Genomic DNA, 18,900 nt, shown 5'->3' with positions numbered 1-18,900 from the left:
CTTGTGGTAAAACTCGCCATTGAAAGCGTTCATCAGGAGCTTCATGATTAACGGCTGGAACTGTAAAAGCAAATCTAGGTCTATCCTCTTCATGAATGGGAATAGAAAAAAAGCAATCCTTTATGTCTATTGTTATCACAGGCCATCCTTTTGGTAATGCTGTAAGCATAGGGAGACCTCGTTGTACGGGTCCCATAATAACCATCTGTGCATTTATGGAGCGTAGATCATGTAACAATCTCCATTTTCCTGATTTCTTTTTAATAATAAAGATGGGAGAATTCCACGGTGACGTGGAAGGCTCAATATGATGTAACTGAAGCTGCTCTGCAACTAATTGTTTTGCCGCTTGGAGCTTCTCTTTTGACAAGGGCCACTGAGGTGTCCAAACGGGTGTATCAACTTGCCAGGGTATCTTTAATGGTTGCTTATCCTCAGAGGCCCCTATGAAAAACCCAACCCTTCTCTATACCTATGGGATGACGGCTGAACTGGACTACTTCTTCCCTGAAGGTTCCTTCCCAACCCCTTTCCTGGAAAATATCCCTGTTTCCTCATGATAGCTTGTGATGCAGGGGAATACTCATTGGTAAGCTGCAAATGCATCTGTTGTTGCACATCCCGTCCCCATAGATTAACGGGGAGTGATACAACGAAAGGTTGGAACTTTCCTTCTTGTTCTTCTGAGCGCCAAGTAAGCTCCTTAGCGCTCATGCTAGGTGTTTCTTGGTATCCTAAGCCTTGAAGGGACTGGGAGGCGATAGTAAGTGGCCACTTTGAGGGCCACTCTTCCTGTCTTATGACACTCCGGTCAGCTCCTGTATCCAATAATCCAAGGAATCGCCTTCCCTCTATTATCAATTCTAACGTAGGTCTCTGATCCAAACCCATGGCAAGCATGAAGGCATTTTTCCCTGTAGATCCAAACCCATTAAGGCCTCGTTCCCTATCAGAAGCTGGAAATCTAGAATGATGAGAGGGGAGAACTAACATCTGAGCTATGCGGTCTCCTGGAGCAATTGAAAACAATCCCTTGGGAGACCAGCACATAATCTTGATTTTCCCCTGGTAATCAGGGTCAATAACACCTGGCAAAACCATCAATCCTCTAATGGAACTACCTGATCTCCCAATTATAAGGCCCACCTCATTTTTATTTAATGGATTCATAAGATCAGTATCAATGGCCTGCACCCCCATAGAAGGAGTCAGTACCATTGAGGAGGCGGCACACAAGTCCAACCCTGCGGCTGCTGACGTGGCTCTTTGCCCTGATTGGAGGGAGGCGGGGGGAATTCCCCCGATGCCTCGTTCTGAATAGCCCCGAACACTTTCGGGCCCCGGGGTCGCGGGCCCCGTGATCCGTTTTTTGAGACCGCAGGGAACATCGGCTGGAGGGGCTGCCCATTAACATCTTTCACTGATCTACATTCATTTGCCCAATGTTTTCCCTTTTTGCATCGGGGACAGGTGCCTGGCATCCTCTGTTGGTTTCCTCCTGAAGGAGACCGACACTCTTTCTTTAGATGTCCTGGCTTTCCGCAATTATAACATTTTCCTTTAGAGCCACTTCCTCGGTTGACAGCTGTCATAACTGCTGCAGCGAGGCCAGCATTGGTGAGAGGGCCCCCTATCTCCCTACATGCTTTCAACCAAGCCTCAAGCCCCTTCTGTTTCCAGGGCGTGATAGCCCGTCTGCACTCCTTTGTACATTGTTCATAAATAAGTTGCTGCGTTAAGGGGAGAGCTGTTTCCATATCCCCAAAAATTTTTCCCGCAGCATCAAGCATCCGGGCTACGAAATCAGCAAAAGGCTCATTTGGTCCTTGAATGATCTTAGTAAGGTTTCCACTCACTTCTCCTTTTCTGACCAGTTTTTTCCAGGCGGATACGTGTATCTCTTTCACTTGATTGTAAATTTCAATGGGGAAGTTTATCTGGTTATTTACCCATTGTCCTTGACCCAACAACATATCCGCCGTCCAGGCTGGCTGGCCATTTTGTGCATTACGCCGGGCCTGAATTTGGGCATGGTCTGTGACCAGAGACCTCCATTCTAGATAAGTACCAGGGGGTAAAGCTGCCCTTCCAACTTCCTGATAGTCTGCCGGAGTCAAAACATCCTTAGCTATTCTGTCTAAAATAGACAGAGGATAATGGGCAGTTGGGCCATAGGTCTGAACTGCTTGTACTAGATCTTTTAACATCTTGTAAGATACAGGCTCATGAGACCTGACCTGTGTGTTTGGGTCCTCGAACACCGGGAAAGCATTTGCTAGTTTAGTCCAGGTTTTGGGAGGAATGCGATGACTTCCTGCGCAGCTTCCTGTACTCACTTGTGAGTTAGGAGCGAAGGGCGGTGGTCGTGATAGCTCGGCTCCGGGCCCTGGGCCATAGCTTTCACGCTCATACCCCGCAGCCTCCCTTTCTAGGTCTATCTCATCCTCAGTATCTAACTCTGAGTCAGAATCAGACAAATTAATAGCGGCCAGCTCCGACCATGGGTACGCTGGCGCTGAAGGTTCCTTTTCTGTATGTTGTAATTTTTGTTTTTTCTTTTCTCTTTTATTTTCTTTATGTTTAGAATTTTCTTTGCTAGCTTCTGTTTCCTTACCGGTTTCGGACTGACTATCCTGCCATTCTGCCATAGCCTTTCTCCCCTTTGCTACTGCTTCCTGTGCCTTTTCCTCATCCAGACAAGATTTCACCAATCTCCAAAAAGGCAAGGTGGCTTTTCCTAGATCTTGTTTGTGTTTTTCTAAATCTTTTCCTAGCTTTTCCCAGGAACTCATCGTGAGATCACCGGATACCGCGAACCATGGCGCATGTTGATCTATCTCTTTAAGCGCCCTTTTTATAGAACCGGAGGAAACATTAATATCCCTTGCACCCAGTAATTCCTTCACAGGTTTGACAAAAAACTCAATATGTGAGTCAAAGTTCCCCATCTTTGAAACTGATTTATCTACACCGGGTTTACTCAAAGAAAACAACGAGCTAACGAAAGACTGTACTTTCGTTTCGCTCGCAGCAACACAAACAAGTCTCCTCCGCGCGGTGGCAGCGCAGCCAAAAGCAGCACCCAATCACCAAGATAACCCACACAAAAAATATCAACGGGAAAAAGTCCAGCAAAAAGGCAAGATTGGTGTCATAGGCGTCAGTCATACCTTATGAGTACTCACCGTTCCCGTGTGAGGTTCTGAATCTTCGGCCCTCCTCCGAGTCGTTCGCAAGGTCCGAAGTTTCCCGGGTTTCGGCACCAGTTGCGGCGCGCCCCGACCAGCGGGGAAGCAAGACACGACTCCAAGATTCTTCCTCTATCACGGTTTTATTGAACGCTGCTCGGTTATGGCTTCTCGGGAGAGCTGGTACGGGAGGAGGGCCCCGGGCGCCGGGGCAAGCTGGCTTATATGCAGGTTCTGGGGGCGGAGCTTGGGCGGTAAGCTGATTGGTCAGTACTATCGGGCGGGAGAGCGACACGTTAGCATTCGGGATAAACAGGAAACCAGCGCCATCTTGTAATGGCGTTTGAGCCAGCGGACTGCTGCACCGGTGTTTCCTCACTTTGTGCTCCCCTTCCTCCATTTCAGAACAGTAACGTGTATTCTGTGCCACTGGATGTGGGAAGTATATGATCTGTTTTTTATTTTGATTTTATAGGGGTCACAGTTAAAATATTGCCTTGAGTCTCAGAAAACTTTGAACTTTGGACTTTCAAATAATGTTGAAACTGTGATAGACTATGGTGAGTTTTGAAGTTGAACTGGCTGCATTTTTGCATTATGATATGGCTATAAGCCTATAGGAGTCAGGGAGTGGAATGTGGTGATTTAAATAAGAATGGCCTCCATAGGCTCGTATATTTGAATGCATTAGGAGATATGGCCTTGCTGGAGGAAGTGTACCACTGGGAGTGGGCTTTGAGCTTTCAAAAGCCCAGGCCAAGCCCACAGTCTGTCTGTCTGACTCTCTCTCTCTCTCTCTCTCTCTCTCTCTCTCTCTCTCTCTCTCTCTCTTTCTCTCTCTCTCTTCCTCCCGCCCCACCCCGCCCCCATCTTCAGAGCAGAATGTAACTCTTAGCTGCTCCTCCACTGCCATGTGCCACATGCTTCCTAAAATGGACTAAACCTCTAAAACTGTAAACAAGTCCCCAATTAAATGCTTTCTTTTTATGAGTTGCCTTGGTCTGGGGTCTCGTAACAACAATATAATAGTGTTCCAAAACACTATCTTAAAGCTCCTTTAATAAATAGTGATGTGCCGGGCGGTGGTGGCGCACGCCTTTAATCCCAGCACTCGGGAGGCAGAGCCAGGCGGATCTCTGTGAGTTCGAGGCCAGCCTGGTCTCTAAAGCTAGTTCTAGGAAAGGTGCAAAGCTACACAGAGAAACCCTGTCTCGAAAAACAAAAAACAAAAAACAAAAACAAAATAAATAGTGATATATCCTCCAGATGATCATGACTAAAACAGAATATATGTCCAACTGAACCACCCTTTAAGAATAAAGGCTCCTTTGCGTGGGACTGATCTAGGCACTCTGCATATATGTTATAGTTGTGTAGCTTGGTCTTCTTGTGGGACTCCTAACCCATGGGAACAGGGGCTGCCTCTGACTCTTTTACAGGCTTTTGTGACCTACTCCTCATACTGAGTCTCTTTGCCCAGACTTAATACATGGGGAGGTGCTTAGTCTTACTGCAAATTGACATGCCATGTTTTGTTGATATTTACGGGAGACCTTTCATTTCCTAAGCAGAAACAGGAAAAGTGGATTAGGGGATAGGAACAGAGAGGAGATGGGGGGAGAGACTAGGAGGAGAGAAGGGAGGGGTAACTGTGGCTGGGATGTAAAATAAATAAATAAATAAATAAATTACTTTTTAAAAAAGAGTAAAAACTCCCAAGAAACAGCTCTAGATTCAAGAATCCAGGAATCAAGTTTCCATAAGCCCTCACAATAAAGCTGCTAGAGGAAAACCATCAACATCTAAAGATTCTTCAAGAAGCCAGGCTAAGAACCATCACTAACTATAAATTTTGGAACAGTGAGACCAGGAACACATCACCTCAAGAGAAAAGAAATATATGCTGCTCCCAACAAAGTGGAAACATTTCAATATTAAAAAAAAATAAGAAGGAGAGATAAATATAGTGAGTGTATTGTCATGTGATCACCTCAGTCCAAACCAGATCCAACTCTTCTCTCTGGTAAAACCTCAAAATCAACAAGAGGAAGAAATGATTCTCCTAGTATCTCTTCCTTTGCTTTCCACCTTTCTTCAGCGCAGTGGCCAACATAGAGGAAAGGAAGCACCTATAGAAAGCCTTTTGTGCTGGGTTCTTGTTCTCTGTCTCCTCCATATCTGCAAGACTCCCAAGGATGGGACTATCCCTTGAGAACTCTACAGATGAGGTAACGTGAGGCTCTGAGCATGTGAGTGGCCTGATCATCTATTAACTGCTCCATGAGAGTAACCCAGGCCTGTCTGTGGTGATACATTGTATACCCCAATAAAACTTGTCTGAGGATCAGAGGACAGAGCCAGCCACTAGGTTAGACACAGAGGCCAGACAGTGGTGGTACTCCCCCTTAATCCTATCACTTGGGAGGCAGAGACCCATCTGAATCTCTGTGAGTTCAAGGCCACACTGGACACAGAGCCAGGCAACAGTGGCACATTTTTTTTAAATTTAACATTATTTTTCATTTTTCTTTATTAAGAAAGTTTCTACTCACTATACATACCACCCACAGATCCCATCTCCTCCCTCCTCCCACCCTCCAGCCCTCCCTCCCAAGCTACTCCACATCCCCACATCCCCCAAATCAAGGTCTCCCATGGGGAGTCAGCAGAACCCAGCACACTGAGCCTAGGCAGGTCCAAGCCCCTTCTCACTGCACCAAGGCATCACACTGCAGGCACGGACTCCCAGAAGCCTGCCCATGCACCAAGGACAGATCCCGATCCCCCTGCCTGGGTGCCCCCCAAACAGTTTGAGCCAAACAACCATCTTCCATATCCAGAGGGCCTAGTCCAGTCCCCTGGGGGCTCCACAGCCACTAGTCTACAGTTCATGGGCTTCCACTACTGTAGCCGGTCATCTCTGCACGTCTTCCCATTGTGATCTCGACGTCCCTCGCCTGCAGAATCCCTCCTCTCTCTCATCAATTGGATTCCCAGAGCTCAGCCTGGTGCCTGGCTGTGGATCTCTGCATCTGCCTCCATCAGTCACTAGACAAAGTCTCTATGATGGTGGTTAGGGTATTCACTAGTCCTGTCACCAGAGTAGACCAGTCCAGGCACCCTCTAGACCACTGCCAGAAGTCCAAGGTGGGGTCATCCTTGTGGATTCCTGAGAGCCTCCCCAGCACCCTGCCTCTTCCTATTCCCATGATGTCCTCATCTATCATGGTATCTCCCTCCCTGCCCTCCCACTCTGTCCCTGTTCCAGCTAGACCCTCCCATTCCCCTATGTTCTCATTCCCCACTCCTCACCCTCTGACACTCCCACCCCCCCACCCCCAGTCTGCTCATGTAGATCTCATCCACTTCTCCTTTGCTGGGCCATCCATGCGTCCCTCCTATGGTCTTTCCCTATTAGCTAGCCTCTCTGGAGCTGTGGGTTGCAGTCTGGCCATCCCTTCCTTCACATCTAGTATCCACTTGTGAGTGAGTACATACTATGTTTGTCCTTCTGAGTCAGGGTTACCTCACTCAGGATGATACTTTCTAGTTCCATCCATTTACCTGCAAATTTCATGATATCAATGTTTTTTACTGCTGAGTAGTACTCCATTGTGTATATCGGTGGCACATACCTTTAATCCCAGTATTGGGAAGCACACATGCCTTTAATCCCAGGAAGTGATGCCAGGGTGGAGAAAGGTATATGAAGCATGAAGAAACAGGAACTAAGGCAGTTTAGCTGAGATCCTTTAGGGTGAAGACTCAGAGGATTCCAGTCAGAGGATTTGTGGAGCTGATGAGGTAACAGGTGGTGGCTGTGGCTTGCTCTGCTTCTCTGATCTTTCAGCTTTTACCCCAATATCTGGCTCTGGGTTTTTTATTATAAGAACATTTAACATTCAAACACCTGTCCAAGGCCAGGCTACAGTGAAGTAGCCTCCAAGAGCTAACACATCACTATTCCTGGAAAAAGAATTCTCTGTCCTTGGGACATTTGGGCATGGCAGACCACATCTGAATGTGAAACTCAAACATCTCTGGGCCTCTGAGGTAGAAACCATCTTGTTCCAGGAGCTGTATCCCCAGGTATATACTACTCTCAGTCTTCATCCACCAAACATTCCTCTGACACAGGTTGAGTATCTAGGCATAGCTATTGGTCAGCCTCAAGAGCTCTCTAAAATAGGTGAGCACCACATTCTTTTCCCTCTCCTCTTTCACCACCAGAAAACACGTGATGGGAAGCTTGAGAGAAAAATGAGGCAGAGGGATCCTCAGAGGAAAACTGTTGCTACCACTGAAACATACCAGGCTGGGCTGTGTAAATAGATGTCAGCCAATATGAGCAAATCTCTTCCTGTCGTGTGCTCTTGATAACTAGCAATGGCTCTCCCCTCTGAGTGTCCAGCTCTCTCCTCTGTCCTTAAGGATACAAAGGAGAGGGTAGAGAGGGTATGCATTGGTCTAAGATCCTGTGGAACACCCAGAACACTGCACCAAAGATGTAGGTGTCTTCACGGTGATGGGGTACTATCCTTGGAATCTGAGTCTTGGGAGCTCCTGGCTCTGACACTGAGACTCTCCCTCAATTGCTCTGCAACCCTCAGGAGCAACCAAGTTTTACTCCAAAGAGAAAAAGATAAAGTGAGGTGATGGTTTGCAGCATGCTCTGCCAGGATCTCAGAGGGAACTGGACCCAGGGGATGGCATAATCAGCCTGTCAATTATCTGCACTGGGAGATGTGGGAAAACAAAGGCTTTTCTCCCTGTTTAAAAAGCCAAAACTGATACTTTCATGAGAACACTGTTCCGGCCAGCCTGCCTGACCCGGGGACAGGTGAGGGGGCTTAGTGTCTCTGGCCTCATCACTCTCCCTTCTGAAGGAAGGCCTGGGTCAGTACAAACAGTGCTGTGCTCTGATGGCTGCCACTGAAGGCATCCCTCATGCACTGGTCCCTTCCTTGAAAATTTGAGGAGTCGTCCAGCCTTGATATGAGGGCTTGTGCCTAGTCTATTGCACCTGGTTATGCTGTGTTCAGCTGATATCCCTGGGAGGCCTGCTCTTTTCTGATGAGAAATAGAAAAGCAGTGAATCTGCGGGAGAGGGGAGGTAGATGAGGGGTGGGGCCGAGGCAGGGGAGGGGAGGCTGCCTCAGTCAGGATGTATGGTATGAGAGAAGAATTAAAAAAAGAAAATGTGAGGAGCTCTTATACCTTTTGAGATTCTGAACCCCTGTTCTCTTGTGACAGGGTTCTAAGTGAGAGGGGGCCAAGTAAGCTTATTAAGAAGTTCAGCATCTCCAGGAAGTGGTGGTACATGCCTTTAATCCCAGCACAGAAGCTGGTAGATCTCTGAGTTGGAAGCCAGCCTGGTCCACAGAGTGAGTTCCAGGACAGCCAGGGAACCTACACAGAGAGACCCTGTTTAGGGAGGGAAAGAAGAAAACCCAAACATGCAGCGTCTTTTATACTATTTCCAAGAGAGAAGTGGGACAGAGTCAGCAGAAACTGTCACACAATGGGACTAAGTCAGCAGGAAGCTAATCAAACAACGTTGAACAAGGAGAACACAGGAGCATGACAGACTGAGCACACAATGTCTTCGGGACTGACAACCATAGCCCTGTATGGTGGGAAGAGTTGACTTCTCAGAATCTGAAGCCACGGCTCTTCCAAAGCACTGTCCCCAAGGCGTTGCCAGCTCTGCCAAGCGTGTTCCTAGTCTTCAGAAGGAGTTATATTCATTCTCCATACATGAGGGCCTCAAGGAAAGCCTTCGGTCAGCCCAGCCCTAAATGGTCTCTGCCTCTGGGCTACAGACTCTGAACCGTCATGTATGAAGTTGATTTCAGAATTCTCTCTTTGACTATTACCTTCTGGGATTTAGAACATAAAGTTTCCCTTGTGTTTTCTTTTCTGATTTGTGTTTGCTCCTCACACTGGGCATCAGGGGAGGGAGTTCTCTTCTCAGCTAATTCTTTTTTAAGTTTTTTTTTTTTATGTATTCAATGAACTCTGTACACATCTACTCCTGTATCCCCCCTCCAACTTCCTTATATCCCTCCCAACACACCCTCTCCTGACTGCATGTCTTTTTAAAAATCTTTTTACTGAAAATAAACATTTTTCATACAATATATTCTAATCACACTTTTCTCTCCCTCCTCGCCTCCCAGGCCCTCTCTCACCTCCCCACCCCTCCAATAGCACTCCTCCTTCTCTTTAGAAAACAGGCAAATTTTTACAAAGAAAAGAAAGGGCTCAAGAAACATACACAAAAAAGCATAAAAACACAAAATCAGAAACTATGATATACAAGCAGAAGATCAGTGAGGGTTTTTTTAAATGCCCAGACAAAGCAATTACACACCAAAAAAAAAAAAAAATCTGTTTATCATGCGGAATTTTGGCTGGTTTAATCTTGTACAGGTAACTACAATTGCTATGAATTCGTGATTGTGACAGCCGTGCCATGTCCAGAAGCTGGCACTCCTCCTCATCCTCTGGCTCTTACCTTCTTTCTGCCTCCTTTTCTACAGTGTCCCCTGGACTTTGGTGGGTGGGGGGAGTTACTGAAGATGTCTCGTTTAGAGATTAACACTTGGTCTCTTAGTCTCATCGCTCTGACCAGCTGTGCTTCTCTCCACTGATCGCTCTCTCTGCAAAAGGAAGCTTCTTTGCTCAAGGCTGAGAGCAGCCCAGGTCTATGGATATAAACATAAATACTTAGAAAGCAATTTGACAGCACAATCACTTAGCAAAATAACAATAGCACATTATCCTCTCCCCAGACAGGGCCTTTTGAGCAAGATTACCATACCAGGCATTAAGATCCTTCCTGTAAAACAAGCCTCAAGTCCAATCAGGAAGCAGTTAGTCACAGTGTAATAGTCTTGCTACTCTTGCACCACCGCACCCTCTTATCGGATAGACCAGTATTGAAGCACGCAGGGTCTAGCACGAGGTAAAACCATTTATGACAGTTCCCTCCTAGCGGTCTACATAGCACCTTCTAATACTATGGAAACTAGCCAGCAGAGAGGGATCTTCCCAGTAAGTTTGAAACTGATGTCTCAGTCTCAAAGTGTGATGTCTTCAGCAATAGGAACTTACCGTGTAGTTATAACGGGGAATCCCTGACAAATAACTCGTGAGGAAGCATCACATACCTTATATTTAGCTCTTCGCTTACTTACTTCTCTCAGTAACTTCTGACAGCTGTTAGGTTTGCCACTACATGTGCCCTTGTATTGCTTCTGACCAAAGCTAAGGGAATGAAGATTTCTACTCCTGATGTGTGCCTAGGGGACTCCCTTCTGGAGTGAAATACCCAGACAGTGGTGGCCTCAAGAACATGGAGAACGCCTCTCCAGGACAGAGGCAGTAGAAAGTCAAACCTAGAGACAACGCACTCTCCCATGCCTGGACATCAGAAGTATTCCTGTTCCAACTGCCTTGTCCACTGAAGTGCTAGGCCCTAGGAAAATACTGCCAGAGCCAGCCCAGCACACCAAGGCTCAGAGGCCCCACCTTCAGGACCTTGATTAAGCTGTCCATTGTCACTGTCTTCCAAAGCACATGCCAACCATCATGTCTCATATCTCCTGTGCCGGACATCTTGATCCAGAAGTTTGATGATGGAGTGAAAGTTGCTTCTAATCATCTTTCAAACACGTTTCTCTACATCCCATAGGAGCACCCACAACTCACCAACTGCTCTCAGCAGCAGCTCAACGGACCTGCTCTGACTCATACATGAGATGAATGTCCAGAGTGACTTTTCCACCTACCTGAGTGTTCAGTCCTCAGCTGAGACCCAGGTCCCATTCAGAGTAGCCATGCCAAGAACTAGGTTCTTGGGACAGAATCTGTTAAGGTGTAGAGCTGAACAGGTAGAGTGGGACAGGGTGAAACCTGCCAGGACACAGTCTGACAGGACAAGGTCAGACAAGATAGGGTACCTGGGATAGGGTCCCAGAAGACTCCAGCTGTGGGGCAGAGGATGGAAAACCAACTCAGCCCTGGCCAGTACATCTCACTGTAAAGGTCCAGTTCCTTACCTGGCTCTTTGAAGGCACATGTCTGCAACACTATAATGGCTAATCTTGGTTATCAACTTGACACACTTGGAAAGCTAAAACCTCAATTGGGGAATTGCCTGCATCAGATTGGCCTATGGGCATGTCTGTGGGCCTTTTTCTTGACTGATAACTAGTGTAGGAAGGCCAAGCCCACTGTGGGTGGTACTTAGGCAGCTGGGCCTGGACTATATAAGAAATATAGCTGATTCTTTGGCTCAACATGGTATTGTTTTGGTTTTTTAATATTTATCCATATTATTATATAAAAGAACGCATCTCCCTTTTATGGCTAAATAGCACTCCATTATATAAATAATTTATAATTTGCTTATTCCTTCACCAATTGATGGGCATTTGAGCTCTTTCTTATTCGTGGTTGTTATGAATAAGGCTGGTATATACATTCTTTTCTTGTTCTGAGAATAGAACCTAATGCCTGTGCTTGTTAGGCAAGTACTCTACCAGTTAATAACATCCCTACCTCCCCCGCAAAAGAAGAAATATAGCTGAGCAAGCCAGAGGGAGCAAGCCAAATAAGCAGCATTCCTCCATGACTCTTGTTTCATCTCTTCCTATGTTCCTACCCTGACTTCCATCAGTGATAGCTTTTTTTTTTTTTTTCTGGAGCTGAGGACTGAACCCAGGGCCTTGCGCTTGCTACGCAAACGCTCTACCACTGAGCTAAATCCCCAACCCTGGGTGATAGCTTTTAAGTTATAAGATGAAGCAAACCCTTTCTTCCCCAAGTTGCTTTTGGTTGTGTATTTATCATATACAACAGAAAAGCAAACTAGAACACCCATGTGTTTTTCCTGGCACATGTCCATAGCAGGTAGGGCAGAGGAGGTCTGCAGACCTAGACCATGGTTACTGCAGAAGAGGCACACAGAAAACAGAAGTGTAGATAGGTGGATTTATTGTGTGATAGTGATCCACCATAGCTCTGCACAGCTGAGAGGTGACAGGAAGGTCCAGAGCTTCCTCCTGGGATGTCAAATCCTGTCACACTGCAGCCTACAAGGCATATTACATCATAGGAGAGGACTAAGACCCAGGCAGGCAATAGTGCCTGTAGCTTAGCTAGACCTCTACAGTGAGTAAGGAAGAAAGCCTATGAGTGTCCAAACTGTGGGCTAGGAAGTCCATAGAAGGTACCTTCCATTCCCTTGTTAGTAACTGATGTATCACAGCAGGAGCAGGTATCCCCTGGGGAGCGTGGGGCAGCCCTACCCCTCCTTCTCTCAAGAGGCCACCTAAGATAGACCTGAGGATCTAAGATCTAGAGCTCCTCCAGAGAGCAGGACCCCAGCCAAGAGAACAAGGAAGGCTGGTCCTCTTCTGCTCCTCACTCTTAGAGCTCAGAACACAGTGTAGAGAGGGGATCCTCTGGACTGCAGCCCACTCCCCATCCTGCTCACCTCACTTTCCCAAGTCTCCAGGTCTCCAAGTCAGACACCATTGCTGTGGGATGTTCTGTATGTCAAATGTGCTGCTCTGACTGGTTAATAAATAAAACACTGATTGGCCAGTAGCCAGGCAGGAAGTATAGGCAGGACAAGCAGAAAAGAGAATTCTGGGAAGTGAAAGTCTGAGGCAGAGAGTCACTGCAGCCGCTGCCAGGACAAGGAAGATGTAAGGTACCGGTAAGCCACAAGCCACGTGGCAAAGTATAGATTAATAGAAATGGTTAATTTAAGATACAAGAACAGTTAACAAGAAGCCTGAGCCATTAGGCCAAACAGTTTAAATAATATAAGCGTCAGTGTGTTTATTTTATAAGTGGGCTGTCAGACTGCCGGGGCTTGGTGGGACCCAGAGAGAAAACTCTCTAGCTACACACCACCTTTCCTATTCACCCACCCCACCTGTGTCCCAGATCTCCAGGCCAAAGTCACCTTGTCTCCTGATTACCCCATACCATCTGTGTCCCCCAGGTCCTTACTTACCAGAGTCTCATGCCTAGCTTGGGGCTACAAACCTCCATACTCCCTAAGCACCCACTACTGGCCTGTAAGGCCCAGCTCTGTACAAACTCACATAGGTAAATACAGACTCTTTCCTATCTTGGGATCCAACCCCAAGACTTCTCCTTCAAGAGAAGACCACTGGCAAAAGAACTTCCTCTTAGAGCACTGTCCCTGTGCCACCCAGGACAGAGCTAAGACCCCTTATGGAGACCCAGAAGCTCTGGTAGAGACCAGGAGGGGATGCATCCACCCTGAGCACGGATGACACAGCACCAGAGATGCTGCCCCTTCAGGACCATTGAGATGACACTTTAGACTTTAATTTAGGTCACTTTCCTGTTGTATGAATATGATCAGAAAGCAAAGGACAGCCTGAGCACCTGACAGGCACCCAAGTACACTGCAGAGATGCCCAGTGGCAGATAAAGTCCCTCCATGACTGCCCATGGAGGGACACTGCCCCCCTCTACCATCACAGACCTTCTCCATAGCTGATAAACACCTCAAACACAGGTCAGTGACAGATGGAGGCAGCCTCACCTCACATCTGCTCTTACTTCAAAGAGAAGAAAAGCCCCCACAGGCTCTAGAACTTTAGTAATTGTTTTGAGAAAAATCACTGGTCCCTGACATGAGAGATGACTGACAATTTGGGGGTCGGGCTCTCCATACTCTGTGGTCTGTGACTGATGCAAGGTTTTGGCTGAGCTGAGAACCACAGTGTTAACTGGGACCACAGTGACTCATAGTTCAACAAAAACCTTCTGTTTGGAGCTTTCCAGGGGCAGCCTGGGAGCTTGAGGATGCTAGGGGAGAAAGAGTGGGTCAGAGAGGAAGGGTAACTTCCTGGAAGGCAGGAGACCAGTGCAGAGGGAGAGAGAGTTCCTGTGGACAGGTCCTGGGCTCCTAGGTGGAGAAGGCATGAGGGACACAGGCAGCAGAAGGCTGCAGAGCCCTACCAAGGGCTAATGAGAGGCTCCCAGGCCAGAGCGAGGCGGGTGGGGTTTGCTGAGAGTACAGGGTAGGTGCGGCTTCCCCTCTCCTTCCTTTGCTTCTTCTCCTGCTTCCTTCTTCTCTTCTCTCTTTACAGGGTCTCACTAGGCTAGCCCAGTCTAGCCTGAAAGGTACCGTCCTACAGGCACACCCCATCCAACTGAGCCTTGGTGGAGGTCTCTCCAAACAGCTACATTTCTGGGGATTGGAGCCCCCTGGGGACTCCAAGGGACTTTGGGCTGGGTTTTTTATGGCCCTGGATGCAGGACTACCTCACTGTGCCTATGCTTACTTCGATGTCTGGGGCCAGGGGACCCTGGTCACCGTCTCTTCAGGTAAGTAATCCATCTGGGGACTGTGGGGCTCCGAGTCGGGCAGTGGAGAAGGTTTTAGTATAGGAACAGAGGCAGAATAGAGGCTGTGCTACTGGTACTTCGATGTCTGGGGCCAGGGGACCCTGGTCACCGTCTCCTCAGGTGAGATCTCCTCTGTTGGCTACCACCTTCTCTCTGGCAACAAGCCAAGTCTCTGGGGTCTCTAGATGATTTGTGTCCAGTCCAGATGGGGGTCAGGTTTTTGTTTGGGCAGCGGTAGGAGTTGTGTTCTTGTGCAATGCTTTTGATGTCTGGGGCACAGGAGTCCAGGTCACCGTCTCCTCAGGTAAGCTGGCTTTCTTTCTGCATCCTCCATTCTGAATCTGGAAAAGATATTCCCAGATTTCCCCAAGTTGGGCTATCTGCAGACTCTGAGGACTGCATAGGTTTTTCTGTAAGTGTGAAGTCTTTGCTCCTAGGATAAGAGGCAGGCAGAGGCTACAACCTGTGGGACAGTGACAGCCATAGGAGACAGACTTTTCTGTTGTTTGGCTAGATGGATAGAGGTAGGGGTTTTTGTACACCCACTAAAGGGGCTTGTGACAGTGTGACTACTTTGACTACTGGGGCCAAGGAACCATGGTCACCGTCTCCTCAGGTGAGTCCTTACAGCCTCTCTCTTCTGCTCAGCTCAGACAGATTTTCCTGCATTTGTGGTGGGGGGAAATGAGTGTATCTGAGTTTCAGGTCATGAAGGACTAGGAACAACCTGGGAGTGAGGAAGGGGTCTTCATGGACCCTGGCTGACACAGACAGACATCCTCAGCTCCCAGACTTTACAGCCAAGGGCCTATGGTGATCCTGGCCACCCTTGCTGTTAGGGTCCCCTTATCCTCGCTATTCTTGTCCCTCACTGGGCCCAATCTGAGATGATCCTGGGGCTGTGGCCAAGGGCCATTTATTGTCCAGGGTCTTATCATGGTTGTCACAATGTGTTTGCCTACTGGGGCCAGGGGACCCTGGTCACTGTCTCTTCAGGTGAGTCCTACCTTCTCCCATTCTAAATGCACTTGGGGGCGGGGGGGACTCTTGAGCATTCAGGACCAAGACTCTGCAAATGGGAATTAAGATTCAATCCCTTTGCCCCCAAATTGAGACACAGGGCTCTGAGGCAAGGCTCTCTACCCACTGGTCTGTGGTAATATCAGAACTGATATGTGGTAAAAGTTCTGTCAGAATTGAGGCTTGAAATCTGGGGTAGGCTCCCATCTAGGATTATTAGACTCTTGTGTGAATTAGGGGCTGCCAGTTCATGGTGACAAGTCCAGGGCCAGCGGCTGTCTGGTTTCTCAGAGGTGAGGCTAGAATATGGGTCACCTTGAAAACTAAAGAGAGGTCCTGGGACCTCTGCCCAGGCAAGGAACGGAGTGTGGACCAAGGACTTGAATGGTTGGTTCTTGTGGCGTGCCGGGAGTCGGCATGGTGCCTGAGTTGCCCAGGGGTGATTCTAGGCTGGCTCTGGGGTTTTTTGTGCGGTATGGATAGAAATTTTACCATTGTGATTACTATGCTATGGACTTCTGGGGTCAAGGGACCCAACTCACCGTCTCGTCAGGTAAGAATGGCCTATCTGGGCCTTCATTTTTAACCTTTGCCTATGGAGTTTTCTGAGCATTGCAGATTAGACCTGGAGATTTGTCCCTGAGGGCTGGCGGGAGAGGTTAGGGACTAAACTGTCTAGGTATCTCAGAGTCTTGAGAATATTTCTACACCTTTGAAAAACTATTAGGGGAGGACCTGTTTGATGTATTGATGGAGGCCCTGGATGATGGGGCAGGGGACTTGAGGTCCTCGTTTGAGTGAGATGCTAAAAAGATCCATGGCTGGAGGGATAGTTTGAGCTGTGGTGGGAGAGACTCAGTTTTTGGAGTCACCGTGTTGGCTGAGAAATATGCTTTTTCTGTGTCAGCATTTGTACAGTGCAGGATGCACAGGCAGAAAGAGTGGAGTGGAACATTTTCTTTAGATTCGTGAGGAGTGTTCTGCACTAGATTGTTCAAAACCTTATTCGTTGGGAAGAGAATTGTCTGAGTGAGTGAATCGAGCAAGGAAGGCAGCTAGCCTTGGTCTTAGAGATAGTGGACTCATCTCAAAAAGGTAGCTGCTACCTAGAGGAGTCTGGGGAGCCTACAGAAGTCCAGTGTTCCAAAGAAACACAGACGTGTTCATGTGGAATATTAGAAGATATTATTTTTATCCTTAAAGTGGTTCCTGGGGAAAAATAGCTAGAACACTGTGACTTTAAAATGTGAGAGATTTTTTTCAAGTACTCATTTTTTTAAGTGTCCTAGTATCAAAAATTCTAGTCACTCAATTTGAAGCCGTGTTTGTCTAAAACTGGTATTCCTGCAAGTTCAGCTGAGGAATGGGGATGAGGATCTTTCACACCATATTCAGAACTGGATTTTAATAATAATAAATTAAGTTTAAAATATTTTTAAATGAATTGAGCAAAGTTGAGTTGGAGTCAAGATGGCCGATGAGGACCAGGACACCTGGGGCAGCTGGCGGGAAGCAGGTCATGTGACAAGGCTATTTTGGGAAGAAGAAAATAAAGCCACTAGGTAAAGTCCTAGCTGTGGTTTGAAGAAGTAGTTTGAGATGTTTTGCCCACAGAACGGAAGGTTCAGGCTGAGCAAAACAACACCTGGGTAATTTGCATTTCTAAAATAAGTTGAGCATTCAGTCGAAACTGGAAAGGTCCTCTTTTAATTTAGTGAGTTCAATCTTTCAATTTTAGCTTGTGAAGTTTATCACCTTCTAAAATGTATATTCATTTTCAAAGTTAGACTATGTAAGAAATTAATGTATTTAATTTCTAATGTATTTAGAAAATCTTTTTAAATCACTTTATTATTCTTCCCTCTGATCACTGATCCCAAATAAGTTTGTTTTCCAATACCCAAAGTATTTACAGTGACTTTGTTCATGATTTTTTAAGCTAGTTGGTTTATGATTAAGAATGACTTTGACTTTCTGGTAAAGATGGCTCCCTAAGTCTTTTTCAAGACCACTTTCTAAGGGTTCATTTTAAGAGATAGCTTTTACAAATGAATGCAATTATCTAGAATTATTTCAGTTGAACATGCAATTGGTGGCTGAGAGTATACTCGGTCAGATAGTGCAAAAGAAAGAAGGCATCTAAGCCAGTCCACAGGGACATGTTCTGTTTGAACTCCCACTGGCCCGGCTTCTTGTTGGAGAATTGGCCAAAGGTCTGAGACCAGGTTGCTGCTGGGCAGACCCAGCCAGACTTTGGGTCTCCCAGGACCACCCAGACCTGGGAATGCACAGTTGTGGCTTCTGCCACCCATCCACCTGGCTGCTTATGGACCAGCCAGTCTCGATGGCCTTGAAGGAACAATTCCACACAAAGACCCTGGACCTCCCTGAAACCAAGCACCCCAAACGGTAAGCCAGAGGCAGCCACAGCTGTGGCTGCCTCTCTTAAAGCTTATGTTTGATGATTGCTTCTGCTTGAGAGGGACTTAGTCTTTAGTCACTGCTTTAGGAGGAGAAAAGGACATTTGTCCATCTTTTGAGTGCCATTGTCTGGGTCACTCACATTTAACTTCTCCTTAAAAAAAAAAAAAAGTAAAAGAAAAAGGTTGCCTGTTAACCATTGATTATGTGGCTCTGGTATTTTAAGGAAATCTTAGAGAAAGTGTATGTGATTATCTGGAATTATTTCAATTAAGCATATTACTTGGGGTGCTGGTACTGACTCTGCCTCAGTTACACATGTGGCTTTGAATTTTGTATCAATACTGCCTCGTCTTAAGCAATAGATAAAAGGAATGCCTCAGTGGTTGCTAATGGTTTTAATCTAGAAGGAACTTAAAGCAGAGGCTAATTGAGACTCAGTAAGAGAGACCCAAGTTAAGGAGGTAATGCTGGGATTCTGGAGGAAAAGATGTTTTTAGTTTTTATGGAAAACATTACGACATTCTTGATCTACATCTCAAGATGGTCTAATGAATTGGAAGTTGCCAGTAAATATACTTCATGGTTGTTAAAGAATGGTATCAAAGGACAGCCCTTTGAAGCCAAGGTCAGTGTGAAAGAGCAGGGACCAGAGTGTGGATATTCAGAATGAAGTCACAGTTGGACAGCATTGAGAAAAAGACTGCTGCAGCTGAGGCAAATGGATTGGTTGGGCTAACGCTCCTGGCCATTACCATCCCAGCCACAGTAGAGAGCTGCACAGAGAAATTCCATGAACGAGGTTGAGAGCCCTGGTAAACTAGGCTCTAGCAAGCAGAGCTGGGCTGAGACGGGTGACCTGCACTTAAAA

At 46.9% G+C, this 18,900-nt stretch overlaps 1 long non-coding RNA gene and 1 gene segment (V, D, J or C); one reads left to right on the top strand and one right to left on the bottom strand.

The window, feature by feature from the left end:
* The window catches only part of LOC131923912 (uncharacterized), a 66,432-nt gene extending 56,542 nt beyond the window's left edge, over positions 1–9,890 (bottom strand). The window contains exon 1 of the long non-coding RNA XR_009382751.1: positions 9,706–9,890. This is a non-coding gene — a long non-coding RNA (uncharacterized LOC131923912). The remainder of the gene's footprint in view (positions 1–9,705) is intronic.
* LOC131923898 (Ig gamma-1 chain C region secreted form-like) overlaps positions 1–18,900 on the top strand; it is a 549,642-nt gene that overhangs the window by 423,799 nt on the left and 106,943 nt on the right. Inside the window, 1 exon segment of the C gene segment in view lies at positions 15,516–15,584. Coding sequence covers positions 15,516–15,584 — 69 coding nt within the window.

The sequence above is a fragment of the Peromyscus eremicus genome, chromosome 14, assembly GCF_949786415.1.
Source record: "Peromyscus eremicus chromosome 14, PerEre_H2_v1, whole genome shotgun sequence".
In the NCBI taxonomy this organism is placed as follows: Eukaryota; Metazoa; Chordata; class Mammalia; order Rodentia; family Cricetidae; genus Peromyscus; species Peromyscus eremicus.
Note: the sequence above shows the minus strand (reverse complement) of the source record. Positions and strands in the feature narration are given on the sequence as shown.